This window comes from Echinops telfairi, unplaced genomic scaffold, assembly GCF_000313985.2.
Source record: "Echinops telfairi isolate 266 unplaced genomic scaffold, ASM31398v2 ScPeMD7_7457;HRSCAF=8495, whole genome shotgun sequence".
Taxonomy (NCBI): domain Eukaryota; kingdom Metazoa; phylum Chordata; class Mammalia; order Afrosoricida; family Tenrecidae; genus Echinops; species Echinops telfairi.
In genome coordinates, this window is record NW_022111357.1 from 12,398,678 (window position 1) to 12,414,775 (window position 16,098).

The window sequence follows — 16,098 nt, forward strand, 5'->3', positions numbered from 1 at the left end:
AAGGAGGCCTATTTTGTGCTAAAGGGTTGCCATGATCCAGAATAAGACTTGATAGCCAGCCTAAGGTGAAGCAGACATATAAACCATAGATATATGCATGAATTTGGGGCTTGCAAATATAAGAACCATTAGCCTTTGTAACCTGCTGAATACTTGTCCTCATGAAGAGATGACGTGTGCTATGCAGACTGTGGTGAAGAACAGCATCTGGGGCCTTAAGGCTTATCTTCAAACAAGCAGCCATCTAAGTGAGACATCAACAAGTCCACACACCAGCCTGTGTGATCCCAGGACTATAAGTAACAAAAGCCAAATCTGGAGGGAACAGTATCAGCAATTAAACTAGTGAACTCCAGGTTTGCAGGCTATAGATAACAGCAGAAGCCCCAAATCCATTTGTAGGGAGTCCAGGAAGGAAAAGAATGTTATGAAATTGATTGTGGTAGCAACTGTAAATACCGCTTGATGTGATTGAACTGTGGCGTGATATATTAACTCCCAATTAAATAAGAACTTTAAAATGGGTCAAAAGGGAGCTCAAATAATGTGGTAAATCTTCATCTAACTACATCTCCCACAATCCACTGTCCAGTGCACTCTGCATGATAATAGCAAGGCTGCTAGCATCCCTGGTCTCTGTTCAGGATTCACCTAAGGCTCAATCCACACCTATTTCCCTTTAACTTTTTAAAACTGAAGCACCTTTTAAATGGGTCAAAAGGGAGCTCGAGTCAGATGCTGCATTTTAACCTAACTATACTGTTTTCTCTACAGTGTGCTCTCATAACAAAGACATTCACCTCCCTGACTCTGGACAGACCTTCCTGGACTCTCTGACATCGGCTTCCTTTTACACCCCCCACCCCAACTGAGGTTTATTCTGTTGTTTGCTTTTTAAATGTTTTGGTACATTGAATCTACACAGAGTACAGGTTGGTGGTTTCCTGGTATGGGAGGTCGGAGGGATGAGGAACTACTGAGCACAAGATGGCAGCATATGCACACACAATGGCACAGACCATCTTGGGAGCGGGGAGAGCCCCCAGTGAAAGGACTGAAAGGAAAACAGAGTGTTCTAAAATTCAGTGTAGTGATGACTGGACTACTCTTCTTGTTATGACTGAACTACTGAATAGTATGATATATAGATTACACCCCAATACGAGTTTGAAATTCCAAAAGGACTCTGAGCTTGGTTCCATTTGTCTGGGACAGAAGGCTCTTTGGGTAGCCAGCCCTGTCCCTATGAGGCACCCAGTCATCATCGCCATTCTGTTGAAGAACTTATTTTCCTCATAGGCCCATGAGGCATGGGGGCAGGGACAAGTTTTGATGGAAAGCAATCACACGATCCAAGGATGTCTGTCAAGGACTCCTCAAACCAGTGGTCGGAGGGGAGGACACGCTGTGTTGCTGGGAGGCACAGGATGCCCGGGCACAGCCATGGTGCTGACCGCACAGATCCTGAGGTCAGCCATGGTCTGTCTGTAAGTGAGCACATGAGTAGGGAAAAGATCCAAAGGATTGGATGAGTAAGGCAACAGACTATTTAATGTGGTTTAAAGTACATCAAAATCAAACCTCTGGCTGTTGTGAATACCAAAAGGCAAGGAAGGAAGAGGAGGGGAAAAAAAGCTGTCTTCAGTTTCAAACAAGTCTGGGTAGCAAGGTGAGGACATGAGTTATGGGCAAAGGGCAGCTCCCCAGGAGCAGGCAGGTGGCTGGCTGTCCCTGCATGGCCACCTCTGTGCTGTGCAAGGCAGGCGGGCTGGAACAGCAGCTGAAGGGCCAGATCAGCAGCCCCAGACTAGACACTAGGGCAGCCCACTGGCCTGTGGTCAGCCCGCAAGAGAAGTGGAGGGAAGTAACCATCTTACAGAAATAATATTCTTGTACACAAAGTGCCTGAGCCCAAGACCCAAAACCTCATGGAAGATGTAAGTGCTGCTGACACCTCAGATTCTGCTGCACAGGGCGCCTGCGGGCAAGGTCCTGACAAGAGGCCTTGGCTGCTATGGTCCTTTGGAGAAAAACTGATGAAGAACCCTATGCAGATTGGCTCTTGGTCCCAAAAGAGGACACACGCAGTTATGTACTGCTCAGTAAGGAAGCCCCTGGTCCTTGGAGGTCACCCCTTGCATCCGGCCCAAGACCACCCTTGGAAAGCGGAGCATGTGGAGCAGCCATAGTGACTGGTGAGATTTGGTCAATGGAGAGGAAGAGAGAGGGGCGCCTCTCACTGATGGCTGGAGGCCTAGAAATCTGTGGCTAGTGCTGAGAGCAGAGATGCTTGCGTGGGACCCACACACTAGACCTGGAAGCCTGCCTATCCGCTGTGGCTGGCTCCACAGCAGCCAGGCCTGGTCTCAGAGGACTGTCCAACCACACTGGGTCAGACAACCCAAACCCTGGGCTTCAAAGAGGTAGCTTAAATCAGGCAGGCAATGAATTATATGGGCCCTCAGGCATTTCTGCGTTTCTCAAGGGGCAGCTGGGTGCTTCTGTCTACTTCCCCAGCCCCTGGAACCCATGTGAGGAAGGCAGTTCTTGCCCCTCAGGGGCTAGAACAGGAAGAGGCTGAATCAGGGATAACTTAAAACATGGATTTCTGAGGGAAGGGAACAATCTTAGGAATCCTTGTCCACAGGAGGGCAGTATCTCAGTGAGGAATGGCAGGTGGGTTTCTCGACACACCCTGGCTTCTGGCTGCACCGGCTGACCCACGGGGATCAGTAGGCAACACTCAAGGGCAGGACAACTGGTATCCTCTCAGTCTGGTCCAAGTTATAATACTATCCTGAGAAACTCAATGTTCCTCCTTAAATGAGTTAAAGTTGTGAGTGGGCCAGGTGTGGCTGATGTGGACGGCAGACTGGCTTCAATGGAGCTGGGGAGTAGCAGAAATCCAGCCAACCTCCTTCCTGTGTCTGGGAGATGCCTGAATGAGGCCCGGTGGGGGTGGGGCAACGGGTCCAAGACTTGCTTGTTCATAAGACTGCTCAGTAGAGACCAGAAACCTGGCTAATACTTTGGCAAGTTTGTAACCAGCAGAACTGTCAAGAGTATAGTGACAAGTGTCTCCAACTCTCTGGGAGGTTCTGAGGCTCCGTGTGGAGCCTCATTCCCCCTCCTCCCTGGGGGTTGGGTCTATGACTCCCACACCAGCGTGTGGAACCCCATGGAAGACATGCCTCAGTATTTATTCCTTGGGCACAGAGTTACCCACAAATAGGACAGGGAAGATGAAGGGCTGATAGCCCATGGTAGAGTGGGGGGCAGGAAGTAAAGAGGGACCCACCGAGAGCCTGGTGCCCAGCAAGCGCTGCTCAGAGGAAGGGGTGGACCCAGGTCTCTCAGGATTTAGGCAAGCTTGTGGCCAGCTATCAGAAGAAGCCCTTTCTTTTCTTAGACCACAAAGCCTCTGGTCTGACCCAACAGGAAGCCTCGGCCTCAACTTGGCCTGGGAAGTGAGACACTGGGGCCGGGCCCAGCCCTCCTCGGCAGCCCCTCCATACAAATTCTGTCATGTGCAAAAAACCTTCAGAAAGAATCCTTTGGGTGATCTCTTGTCAATCATTTGTGAAGGGCTAAAGAGGCACCTGTGAATAAGGCGACTGAGAAGCATCATTGGCCTGGTCCTGGCACCACCAGAGGGTGGGGCAGCAGTGCCCACAGGACCTACCAATACCACCACCCCTACCTGAAACTCTCTGGGTCCCTTGTGCTGGCTGTAGCTCCGTGTGCCCACCTGGGGACCAACCACTCTCCCAGGTCCAGAGGAGAAAAAGCATTTCCAGTTCCCCAGCCAGGCAGTCCCAGCAGTCTGGGCATGTCATCGTCACAAGCTCCAGAGGGTGGGCGTGGCGTGGCCTGAGTCTCAAACAGCAGAAGACACGCTCAAGTCACCAGTCCTGCCAGCTCAGGTGAAGGCAGCCACAGGCAGCAGCTCCTCTTCTGCTCCGGCAGCTCCAAGAGGAGCCGCTGATCTCATCTAGGCAGTCCACTCCCGATGCAAGCCTGCTGCACCCTTCCCGAGAGAAATGCACGAGGCTGGCACATGCCATGTACATATAAGAGTGACCCACAAGTCCAAACGGCCAAGTGCTCAAGGCCAGCCAGGCAAGAGCCCCCTGGCTGAGCAGTGGCCGGCTTCATGGTGAGAGCTTGTGTGGGCCAGGCCCAGCCACCTGCCCCCACCCCAGTACACCCAGAATGCCAGGCTCTAGGTGGTGGTGGGGCTGGGCTCCCAGGGCCCTGCTGAGCCTGACGCCTCTGTGCTCAGTGCTTCAGGGCTGCACGCAGCTTCTGTGGCTCTTGGGGAGCTGGGTGCATGGGCCACGAGCCCCTCGCCACTTTGCCCCTGGGGGGCAGTGGCAGTGTCTGGCCTCGGTTCGGAGCTGCTGTCCCCGTGGGGGCTCTGGCCACCCGCAGTAAGGTCCTGTACCCTCTTGCTCAGGTCGTTGCGCTCTGTCTGCAGCGCCCGGCACAGCTTCTCCAGGCGCTGGATCTTCAACTGCAGGCCCTCTATCTCCTTGTCCCGAAGAGTTTTCTAGGGAGCAAAACGGGACCTCAGCGCCACCCTGTCAGCCGCCCACTCTACACAACCACTTGGAAGGGACCCTCATTCTCCAGAGTAGCCGGGAGCAGTGCCGTGTGGAACCCCAGGCATGGCTCATGCAAGCCTTTGTTGTTGGACCAGGCACAGAAGCCCTCCATTTATCAACTACGGGGCCTGGGCAAAGCACCCGCTGTCTTTTGAGCCTACTTCTTTCCTATCTGTAACAATGACTTCCAACACCACCCTCATGACCGGCCACTGTGCACCGGGTCACAGCAGTCTGCAACAACTCAGGGCAACTCCCTGCAGGCAGACTCCGCAGCCACTTCTGCAGCCCCAGCTTTCCCCGCTCTTGCTTCCATCCTTCCTGCTACTCCACCCTCCCCCAGCCTTCCCAGCACTTGCTACTCCTCTGGGAGGTGGTGAAGGGCCAACCCTCCCACCCCAGGCTGCAGCCCATGCTCGCCCACCTCCTCAGCCATCTCAAGCAGGGCTTTGTTGCTGCTCTCCCACCGGGACCGGTACATGGTGGTCTCTTTCTCCAGCTTCTTGATCTTCTTTGTCATCTGGGTTGTGATGTGGCAGGCAGAAAGAAATGGTCAGGGGGCTGGCCAGCCTGCCTCTTCAAGGTGGGGGGCAAGCCCCAAGAGTCAATGCCTCTGTGCAGGATGTCTCCCCAAGTCAAATGTCCACCAAAAAGAAGTGACAGCCCAGTCCCTTTTCCAGGATGTAGGGCGATCCCTCTCAGTGGCCCATCCTTGGAAGCACTTCAGGGACGCGGCTTCCCTAAGCCAGGCCCAAAGTTCCACTTTGCGCCTGCTCCCTCCCCCAACAGCCACCTCTGGCCGGCACCTGCCTACCTTCTCCATCTCCTGCTTGAACGTGGTGAACACCTCGCTGCTTTTGGAAAGCGTGTTCTGGAACTCCTCAAACTTCTCAGTGTACAAAGCGAGCTGTGGGGTCAGAGAAGGCCACAGGTGAGAGATGGCTTGTGGGCAGGAGGCCCCCTGCTCACACACCTGGGGACTCGGCTGCCTGACCTGACAGTACTACTGAGAAAGTCAGCTCTCTTTCAACAAACAGCTGTGTATCTGGAAAGACAGACTCCAGAATGCTAACGCTGACTAGAATGTGGGTGGCTAATCTTTAGCTTTTATTCTTATTTCCAAGGTTTTCTTCAGGGAGAACTTTTTATTCATTAAAATTAACTGTGCTAGGAAGAAGGACCTAGCTCCCTAGCCACCACCACACAGGGGTGGGGGTGGGGGTGGGCAGGTTCAGAAAGCAAAGGCTTGGTCAAGTCACACAGTGAGCAGGGGCAAGAGGCGGACCTGGAGTGAGGGTCCCACTCCCCTCCCCTTGGCTGTGGCCCAGTGAGGGGACCTGGGAGGCAGGCTGGTTGCCATGGTCTCACCTGCTGCTTCAGGTGGGTCTCCTGCTGCTTCATCAGCTCACACATCTTCTGCGACTCCACCGCCTCCTTGAGGAGCTGTTTCCAAGACAGGCACCCAGACCTCGTCAGTTGTGCCCAGGGGTCTGGCCTTTTTTAAGCCACAAGCATAAGAACCCGCAGACCACTTTCTGAGGAAGCAGCGCCCCGTCTGCCCAGGCAGCACCCCCGACCCCTGCAGCCCCAAGCCTCACAAAGTCCTTTTCCCGCTGGTGCCGCTCCTCGGCCTCCTTCAGCATCTCCTGGGCCTGCTGGAGCTTGGCATCTACCAGCTGCTGCTGCAGGTCCTTGTGTTTGAAGACTTTGTCGATGTGCTGTAGGAAAGCATGAGGGCGGGGAGGGAAGCCTGTCAGGAGCTCACACCTTCGGGGGAATGTCCCCTTGACATGCTAGACCCCTGTGCAGTACAGCATGGGGTCTCCAGTTCCAGGGAGTTCTGCTCCCCAACTGAATCTCTGCCCCCCTGCTGTGTCTATCTTGAGGGAGCTAAGGGTTTGAGGCTGGCACCAGCTCCAGAACAGCTGGGCAGTAAATGCACAGCCCAGCACAGGTCACCATGGCTGGCAGCCCTTTTTCCAGCTCAGACGTTCTCGTCAATGTCAAGGAAAAGCAGAAGTGGTGCCTTCACCAGAGAAAGAGCTTAGCTGGCTCGGCAGAGACGCACCCATCTGTAGGTGGTTAGATGCTGTGAGATCCTAACTGCGGGTGGGGTGTGTGTGTGTGTGTGTGTGTGGGATGGTGGTGGTCTGGACCAGGGACAGCAGTAAAGGTAAGGAGGTAGTGGGCTCCACTCCTTGCAAGGGGAAAGCCACTGGGCTGACGGGCTGACTCACGGGGTTAAAAGCTGTGGGGCATGGTGCTCACTTGGGGGCTGGGTGGGGAAGGAAGGGTAGGTGGCTTGGAGAAAGGTCCAGTTTGAAATGTGAAGGACTCCAGATGCCTGTATCTGAGGCCCAAGGGTCAGAGAGAGGCAGGATGGGACTATCTGAAGCGGACTGGGGAGACCCACATAGAGGCGCCAAGGCAGTCCCCCGGACACCCAGGCAGGCAGAGCATGGAGCCCCTGTTTAGCCTGGGGCAGAGGGGGGAGTTCAGTTTTGAAGTGGGAGCTTCCCAGTAGTGGGAGGAGCCTTTACATCTTTCAGCACTGAGGGATGGAACAAACCCAGCATGTCCCATGCAGCCCTATTCCCAGAGGTTCAGGTGGTGAAGAGAGGGGGTGGGCCAGGGGAGTCACTTCCGAATCACCATCTCGGCTGTGAGCTGCTGAGGGCAAGGTACTGCTCCTCACCCACCACCACCACCACCTCTACCACCACACCCTAGGGCCTTGGAAGGAGGCTGGCCCAGAGTAGGCCCATGGCCTCCACCCACAGGGAGAAAACAGGACTGGTTCCCAGAGAAAGCTGGGAGTCTCCCTTCCCAGGGCGAGCCTACAAGCCCAGGCAGCCAGGTGCCCAAAGGAGCACGGATGCTGTGTCTGTGAGCAGTTGAGGGAGTGGCACGTTGCGCTGTCCAGTGGTAGGGACAGGGCTCCTCACTGACAACAGGTCAGGTCCCTCCCCAGCAATTCCAAAGACTCGAAAGTTCGCTTGGAAAATGGAAATTGCCACCGCTGCAGCACACCGCCGTGAGACTGTTTTTAATCTGCACTGTGCCACTCGCATGTAAGACCAAGAACTATCAGATCTGAGTATTGCCCAAGGCCCTGTTGACCAGAGGCGCCCTGCCCACCCCTCCTCCCCGAAGGATGGTCCCCCGAGGTGTGCGCACCTCCTCCCGAAGCTCATACTGCTCTATGAGCTTCTTCAGCCGCTCGGCCAGCTCCGTGTTCTCCTGGCGCAGCTTGGAGTTGCGCTCATTGTGTTGTTCCATCTGCAGCTGGATGTCATTCAGTGTCACCTGGAAATGCGACGTCACCTCCTTGCGCTTCTCCTCCTCTTCTCGGGCCCGTTGCACACCTTCTTCCTGGCCAGAGAAAGCAGCCCCAGGTCCATCACCCACTCCCCCGCCGCCTCCCACAGGGTGGGCCCCCAGCACAGCCTCCTATGTTTCCATCCCGAAGAGCCCGGCTCCAGGGCTGCTGTGCAAGGGGTCACCTCAAGGCCCCTCTGCATCTCGGGGGCAAGTGAGAGGCACTGCCCACAGATGACTGCAGGCATGCATGCGTGCAAGGACCATTTGGAAGCCTCTTCCAGGGGAACTGATCTTGTTTTAATGGGCACTCACCTCCCCCTACCCCAGGAGGCTTCTCTATAAGAGTTCCGGACTAGCCAAGCCTGGGCAGAATTAGCCCTCAGGCACGGATCGAGGGAGGCACTGATCAAAGGATGGAACGAGTTCTGCCACGAGTGCATTCCAATGCTGAGGAGAACGGCCCCATAGGGTTCCCCAGGCTGCAAATCCTTACGGAAAGGGATGGTCACAACTTTCTCACACCACATAAGCTCAAAAGGACAAAACAAGCATCCCAAAATGTGAAAGATAAAAAGGATATGAAATGGTTGACTTACAATAATTACATTGGAAAAGAAAAGTCTAGAAGCCTGTGCTAAGCAGGTCTAGTTTGTGGTGGTTTCTACTGTGCAGTGGGGGTGCATGAGGAGGGTGGGCAACGATGAAGGTTCATTTCTTATACTCGTGTCACCTCAGAAGTCCTCACACCAAATTTATGGCGTTTGCAAAGGCACACGCTAACTAAGAGAAACAAACCAAACAGAACAAGTTGTAAAGGATCATGTCCAAGGAGGCTTCAAAAAGTTCTTGGAAAATACAGGACAAGGATGAAGAAATGTCCCGGAATCCACTGTGGTGCTTGATGGTTGTACAACTCTCACGAATGTAAAGAAGTCATTTACGTGTATAATGTGTGAACTGTAGGTCAGTGAAGCTGTAGAAAATACACAATTTTTAAACAGTTCATGGAAAAATGCCATCATCTTTGCATTCCATTTTTCCACATGACCTTTCGGAAGGAAGCTTGCCCTTGTAAGGAGATGCCAGTGAAACCATGCGGCAGTTATGGAAACCCCCTCACGTTACCCGCAGCCTGGGCAGAGGGGAAGACCCTGGGGCCCAAGCTGACCTTCTTCCTTCTGGGACACAAGTTGCGTGTCAGCACTGCCACCATCAGTAAAGCAATTCTTTTCCCTTTTTTGGGTAAGGCAATTCTTAATGCCCTCCTTCATCATTTCAATAGGGGCAAAGCTGCCTCCCTGGCCGCGCAGCCATCACCTCCTCCCCCAGGGCTGCTAGTTAATCTACAAAAGCTGAAGCCACTGCATTCTGGATTTGGTCACAGGATCGTAATCTTTATCTAATTATGAAATGAAACTAAAAACCCTGCACCTCCAAGTGTGCTCCTTAGTGCTTCTCTGGCTGTGATCTTTTGGAAATAAAGCCCAGGCCTCTAGCTGGGTCTGAGCCGCCCATCTTTCCACCTACAGAAGGATGCTACTCTTCAAGGACGCAGGCAATCCCCCAGAGCTGGAGGGAAACCAGAGGAGAGCAGGGCAGCCTTCCTGGGGGACGGCCTACCTTGAGGGAGCGGTTGTGTCGCTGCAGCTCTCGGCACAAGCTCTCCAGCTTGCTGCGGGCAAGGATGGCCTTGCTATGTTCACCTCGCAGGTGGTCCTTCTCCTGTACCAGCTGGCTCTGCTTCTTCTGCAGGAGCTTCATCTGCTTCTGAGAGTTCCTGTGCTCCTCCAGCTGGGGACAGGAGGGCAGGTGAGGGCCCCAGAGGGCGCTCTGGCAGGGAGCACCTGAGCTGGCCTGAGCCCTGCCCTCTGCCCCCAAACCTGGCAGGTACAACTCTAACTGACCAGTAGGAGCCCTCAGCAGCCGACCTGTGACACAGCTCTCAGACACTCCTGACCACGGCACCCCTCAACCCTCTGGACATGTGCCCCTCAAAAGCACGGCTACCAGTTCTCCTCCCTAGCACTCAGGACCAAACCCCATTCACTCCCTCCTCCCCAGTTCTTCAGGACACAAGCACTGCCTCACCATTTCTCTCTCCAACACACCTGCTCTATTACCATCCCCGGGCATTTCTGTAACAGACCAGCCTTTGACTGCTTAGCTCTCAGGCCTTGCCCTCCTCCACAGGTCCAGCTTAGCCCGTCAGAGTCCTAGTAGGCAAACAACACAAGCCACTTGAGGAATTTCCTATTTCCTAACGGTCACATGAACAATAAAGACATTAATGGACTGCTGCGGAGCCGACCCCCACTCAGCGTGACCCTAGTGGGCAGAGTAAACGGTATTCCAGTTTCCTAAGCTGTACATCTTTATAGACGTGGAGCACCTCACCTTTCCCCTGAAGAGCAGTTGGTGGATTCAAACAATTAACCTTTCGGGTAACAGCCACTGAGCCACCAGGTGCCTTAAAAGCCCCATATTAAAAAGTCAGAATAAGCCCCTAATAAAATGTTAAAAAAAAAAAAGTCAGAATAGGTGTCATTATCTTTATATTTGATCCAGTATCTCAAATATACAAATGTGCTTTACACAATTGCTGTGTGTATGGATTGGGATAACGTCAGAATAAGCCCCTAATAAAATGTTAAAAAAAAAAAAGTCAGAATAGGTGTCATTATCTTTATATTTGATCCAGTATCTCAAATATTAAAATTCCAACATATGGAATCAGTGTGAAAAAAAACTATTGAAACATCTTACATTCTCTCTTCAAGGCCTAGGCCCAAGTAATCTACACCAGAGCACATCCAAATCTGGACTAACCATTGGTTAGTGGCTACTGCCCTGGGCAGTACATGTCTACACCTGATCAAATACTGGGCCTGCATCCGCTTCCATTATCTCAGGGCCAGGACTACCATCTTCCAGTTCAATCGCTCTAACACCTGTAGTCCCCAGCAGGTTACTGCACTCCTGGGACCCTCCACTTCACGGACCCAACTGCCCTTCACTCTTCACCTGCTCCTGGTTTAGGGTCTTATAGAGCCTCAACTCCCCGGAATCTTTCCCCCAAGACCCAGCCACCCTGGGGGAAAAAAAAAAACAATCCTGCTGGAAGGATCAATTCATGACCAATTGCAGAATTTGGGGAAGACCCTTCTCAGAACCCGTGCCACATTCCTGCACCTCTGCTCTTAGTTCCTCTTCTAGAAAATTCTTTTCTGCTCCTCCCCCAGCCTGTTATTTCCCTGAGAACAGAGACAGGCAGTGCAGCGGCCCAATTGCCACAATTACCAGTCCAAGGCCGCGCCCCTGCTTGGTGCTGGGCCTCATCTCCCCTGGCTTATTTGTCAGCACTGCACCCGGCATCAGCCTTTCTGGGGCGGGACCCTTCTGAAAGGTACCGTCTCTTCAATACCCTCCCTCTAGATTTGGTCACTGCAACTACGCTATAAAACAACCACTTTACAGATGAGACCGGGGCCTAACAGGAGATCCGGGTGACAAATGTGAATGGGCATCAGGCAATGACTACCACTAATGAATCACTTCACTCAGATGCTGCAGGGGAAACTGGCTGCCACTGGTTGGACCCACTTCATCACTAGATGGGGAAACCGTACTTTTGTGTACGACACAATGCACTGCCGTCCAGTCCCTTGGGCTCATAGCAGCACAGCCCTGTACAGGGCTGACCTACCTGCCCACAGGGTGTCCCAGGCGACCACTGTCCACATGCTCACTGCCCTCTTTCTCAGCCAGGTCAGCATCCCCCCATTAACCCCTGTCCCACCAGGGCAGGCACACATCAACACTCAAGAAGAATTCCTGTCAAAGTAGCCGAACCAAGCATCGAGAGCTGACCCCACACCACTGACAGAAAATCAGGAGGGAAAGAAACAAGTTCAACAACACCAGCATTAAGACAGAGCTAGAAGGTGGTGGTGCATCCTTTGGGACAACTGAACTAGTTTCTGCAGACCTTATCGTGAAAAAAGTAAAAAAAAAAAAAAAAAAAACCCACCCCAAAATCCCAAACTAAAAATAGGTGATAGTGGTGGTGAGGTGAGGGTAGCTCAGGAGCACTATTAATCACCAAATGAAACCAAGCCACCTCAGGTGGCCCCAGTTTTGACCAAACCAGCATTTTAAGCAGTGGGAAAATCGGGAGTTTGGACCAGGTTATGAGAGCACCAGGTGAGGAGGGTTGATCCTGGAGTGATGACAACACCGTGCAGGTCTCTATTTGGGTAGGGGCGGGGACTGTGGACTGAAGCACACAGGGGAGATGATGCACTCAGGCCAGGAGCCAGGGCTCTATCAACTTGTTCAAGGAATTTGTTTCAAGGTATGTGAAAAGCTCTTTCTCCCACTGCCAGCCTGGAGAATGCCAGCCGGGATGCAGGTGGCTCGTTTAAGTTGGAGAAAAGGCAGAGGAGGCCCCTGTACCCCAGGCCCGCTGCAGATGGCCTGCGGCCTTTGGAAAGGTAGGGAGGGTGGGAAGGGCAGCTCGGGGACTGACCAGTTCAGCATACTTCTTGCACAGTGCTGCCAGCTTCTCCTCTGGAGTACTCAGCGTGTTCAGGGTCTGCATCAGCAGCGTGATCTCCTTCCCTGCAAAGCACACAGCGCAATGGCATGCATACACTCCCCACCATCCTCCTACCTGACTGGAGGACTGACCCCACAGGAATCTCAGCAGGCCCCACTGGGGTGGGGTGGGGTGACAAGGAGTCTCACTTGTGAGGGCTCAGGGCTACAGTTGCAATGTAAGGCAAGCCCTTCCAAACAAAGGGCTCAGGCTGTTGGCCTCCTTGAGGAAGCACTACATTTCCTGTCCAGAGGTAACTAAACAATGACCTTTCAAAGGAAAACATCTTTCACATACCCACCCAGATGGACACAGGGAGTAGTCTAAGTCACTCTCAACCGCTTTTCGTTAATAGCCTGCTTGTCACTGCCTGTGCCTGAGTCAGAGCCTACCACTCCCTCTGAGGGGCCACCTCACACAGCACAGCGCCAAGTTCCCGAGCAGCAGGCCTGGGAGGCCCAGGGTTGGGTGCAGAGGCTGCACTCATCAGTGACACAGTGCCAGACCCAGCCCACAAATGGGTTTTGTCTGACTTCCAGTGTTTTAGGTGCCAACAATTAAAAATCATTTGGCTGCATTAAGCCTATAGTTTTGCACCACATTAGCTGGCTAGGACCAGGTAGCAGCCAATCCTTTGGCCGCAGCAGGCATGCCTGGTCCACATCGATAGTTCGACTTATGGAGACACCAAAGTTTTCAATCCCAGTCTAGTCCGAGTCTCACTCTAATTGAGAAGTGAAAACTCACACCCAGAGAGGAGAAAGGACTTGCCCAAGGTCACACTGTGGTGGTGGCTAGCACAGAGGACCAGGGGGCCTCCTGTCCTCCACTTTCTCAGAGAGCAAGCAGGCTGTTTCACTCCCCACTTGCTCCTGCACAGCTCAGAGAACCCGCGCCTTCCTATGCCGGGACCCCACATCCCTGGCTCTGATTGGACCAGCAGCTGCCCTCTGCTCACCCAGCCCCTTGGCTTTCTTCTTTTCCTGTGGCCTCCGGTGGTCTCGGTCTCTGCCCTCGTCACGTGCCCGGATCTCCTCTGTACCTGGCTCTCCCTTGGAGCTCTCCTTCTCACCATTGACTAGTGGGGTCCCCGGCTCAGGCTCCCCGTTCCTGGCAGCGTAGCTCCGAGACTTCTCTGCATCTTCGGGCTCGGCGGGCTCACCCTGTGCCCCATCCTCACCTGGGCCCCCCTGATTGTTGTCCACACAGTAAGTGCTCAAGATGTCTTCCAACTGGCGGCTCAGCTCCTCGGACACGTCTTGGAGGGCCCCAGACTGAGCAGTTTTGGCTGGAGCCCCTACAGCAGGAGAGGATGAGGAGCAGGGTGAGAGAGTTAGGCCACCGGCAGGGCTGCTTTAGGCCTAGCCAAATTCACTGGCGTGGGTGAAACGTTGCCTGGCCTCTTATGGTGCAGCCGACTTGCCTAGAAAATGCTGTAACTACCCCTCGCCACCCTCCGACGAGGATGATCGTGGGCAGAAAGGAGGTCAAGTCTGTCAGGAATTCCCGTCCCTGTCCTTCTTGGCCCGCCAAAGCCATTCTCCAAGTTAAGAAAGGCTCCAGAGGGGCGTCTAGTGCGCAGGGGGTTTCCCAGGGACCAGGATGTGCCGGTTGACCCTCACCTGACTGCCACCTGATTCAATCCTGTCACAGCCTTCCCTCGGGCTCTGCTCCCGAGTGTGGAACAGGAGGGTCTACCCGATCCTCAGAAAAGGGTGGGAGGGAGGGGGTCTCCGAGACTCAGCATTTCCTCCTTTCTGGGTAAATCCCAGCCTCGGCCTCGAACTCTAGAAGCTAAGCGGGAGTACCAGCAACGCCTCCCCCCTGCCCGCTGCGAAAACGGAGCTGGCACACACCCTCAGGCTTCCCGGGGGCCTGGCGGCTGGAACCTTCGGCGTCGGTTGCAGGAGCCGCCGGGCCGGGCCGCCGCTGGTCTCCCTCTGGTCCCGCTTCCGGCGGCCCGGGGTTGCTTTTGGAGTTGGAGGTGCTGCCCGCCTGCTTGGCAGCCCCGTTCTTTTTGTCCTGGTTCTTCATGGTGAGGTGCCAAGCTGGCGATCCTTCAGAAACGGACACAGTTGCTGTTTGTTTTCCACACTTCCCAAATTCTCCGCACCCCGGATCGGGAAGCCGCCCACCAGGCGCGCGAGCTTCTTCCCACAAACAGCACTAGACTGGCTGGCCCGGACGGAGTGCGGGGCGGGGGAGCCAACGGTTCCCCCGGTCTCCGGCCGAGCGGAGCCCGGCGTGCCCAGGCAGGTCGGCGGGGCGCTGCTGCTCCGCGGCGGGCGAGAAAGAGGCCTCCTTTTCACCCGAAGCCACTTCCCAGCAAAATACAGTCCCTCACGACAGGCCGCGCGCGGGATTGGCTCCGGGCCGGAGACTGACGTGGCGGGATGCTCGATTCCCGCCCCTCCCCACCGAGCCCTCAGGACTCACGTGGGCCGTCCCGCGCGCGCGCGCACTACCGCCCCGCCCCGCGCGCCCTCCACTCGCGCATGCGCACACCTAGTAACCCGTCTGCGTCCACGCGCAGAATCGGAGTGATGGCCCGCCTGCCTTCAAGTAGTCAGGCCTCCAAGCGCCCCGGACCTCTCGTCTCGTCAGCAAGTGCAAGACGCTCCTTACCGCCGACGTACCGACTGCTTCGCCCGCTCCGGCCCAGCACCGGAAACCCCCGGTAACTGCTGCCGGCAGATCCGCCCGCTCCCGCCCCAGCCAATCAACAGCCCGTGCTCGCGCGGAGCTTGCTGGGAATACTGGGCTGAAGGCGGCCTTGGAAGGCCGGGGAGGAAAAGGACTACACGTCCCTCCATGCATCGGGGCTAGCTGGCCACAACTCCCAAAATGCAGCAGAATGGGCTTTAGCTCGAGGGGCCAGAACGCTGGAGAGCCAAACGAACCCAAGCCAACTCAACTTCATTTAGATCACTCAGGCTTGGATCTAACTTGTCCTTGTTCTTACCGGCACGCCACCCTCCTCAACTGCTACCCTACATGGTGACTTCTCTGCCTCGTACCCAGTAGGAAACTCTGAGGATTCCGCAGTCCCTATATTTAAAGAATCAGGAGACCTTATAATCCAGTCCTGACATCACTAATTTGCGGTGGCACTGGGCATTCTTTTCTCTCCCTGGTTATGTCTCCTTATTAATATTTTAATAAGGCGAACAATTCAATGATACCTGTTGTTAAGGGCTGTCCTGTAGTAGAACCTACTCATAGAACACCATGGACAACCGAATGGGCCACCACCCAGTCTTCACTGTTACTGTGCTGGAGCCCATTGCTGCCACCCTGGGGTGGAGATCCATTTAATGGTCTTCCTCATTTCGACTGCTTATCTCCCAGCCACTTAAGGAGGACTACTATTGTTCTTTTACCTGTGAGCATAGTGCTGTTAGGTGTGAGTCAGTTCTGACTCACAGTGACCCTATGTGCAACAGAACAAAACACTGCCTGGTCCTGTGCCATTCCCACAATTGTGCTCATTGTAGCAACCACTGTATCAATCCATCTTGCTGAAGGCCTTTCTCTATGCTGCCGCTCCACTTTACCAAGCAAGATGTTCTTTTCCAGAGA

General features: G+C 54.4%; 1 protein-coding gene across 5 annotated transcripts; it reads right to left on the reverse strand.

Moving 5' to 3' along the window:
- Positions 1-1,529: 1,529 nt before the first annotated feature.
- On the reverse strand, positions 1,530-15,122 carry TXLNA (taxilin alpha). 5 transcript variants are annotated; one of them, XM_045298966.1, is made up of 12 exons: positions 15,025-15,122; positions 14,376-14,576; positions 13,478-13,816; positions 12,451-12,542; positions 10,034-10,138; positions 9,546-9,716; positions 7,782-7,976; positions 6,203-6,322; positions 5,973-6,047; positions 5,419-5,511; positions 5,029-5,124; positions 1,530-4,549 (listed from the first exon to the last, which is right to left on the reverse strand). In XM_045298966.1, exons 2-12 carry the CDS (start codon positions 14,551-14,553, stop codon positions 4,223-4,225), a joined length of 1,791 nt encoding a protein of 596 aa, XP_045154901.1. In that variant the 5' UTR covers positions 14,554-14,576; positions 15,025-15,122; the 3' UTR covers positions 1,530-4,222. The 5 variants fall into 5 exon arrangements, with proteins under 5 accessions (XP_045154901.1, XP_045154902.1, XP_045154900.1 ...); XM_045298967.1 differs by lacking the exon at positions 15,025-15,122 and having other exon boundaries at positions 13,700-13,816; positions 14,376-14,737; XM_045298965.1 differs by lacking the exon at positions 15,025-15,122 and having other exon boundaries at positions 14,376-14,737.
- Between the last annotated feature and the right edge of the window lie 976 nt (positions 15,123-16,098).

Excerpts from the sequence above, each read along its gene's own strand:
- TXLNA (XM_045298966.1), bottom strand. The coding sequence starts at position 14,553 with ATGAAGAACCAGGACAAAAAGAACGGGGCTGCCAAGCAGGCGGGCAGC. Across the intron at positions 10,139-12,450 it reads GCAAGAAGTATGCTGAACTG|GACTCTGACGGGCTAAGCTG; the intron begins GTCAGTCCCCGA and ends TTTGCCTACTAG. Across the intron at positions 7,977-9,545 it reads GACACAACCGCTCCCTCAAG|GAAGAAGGTGTGCAACGGGC; the intron begins GTAGGCCGTCCC and ends TTCTCTGGCCAG.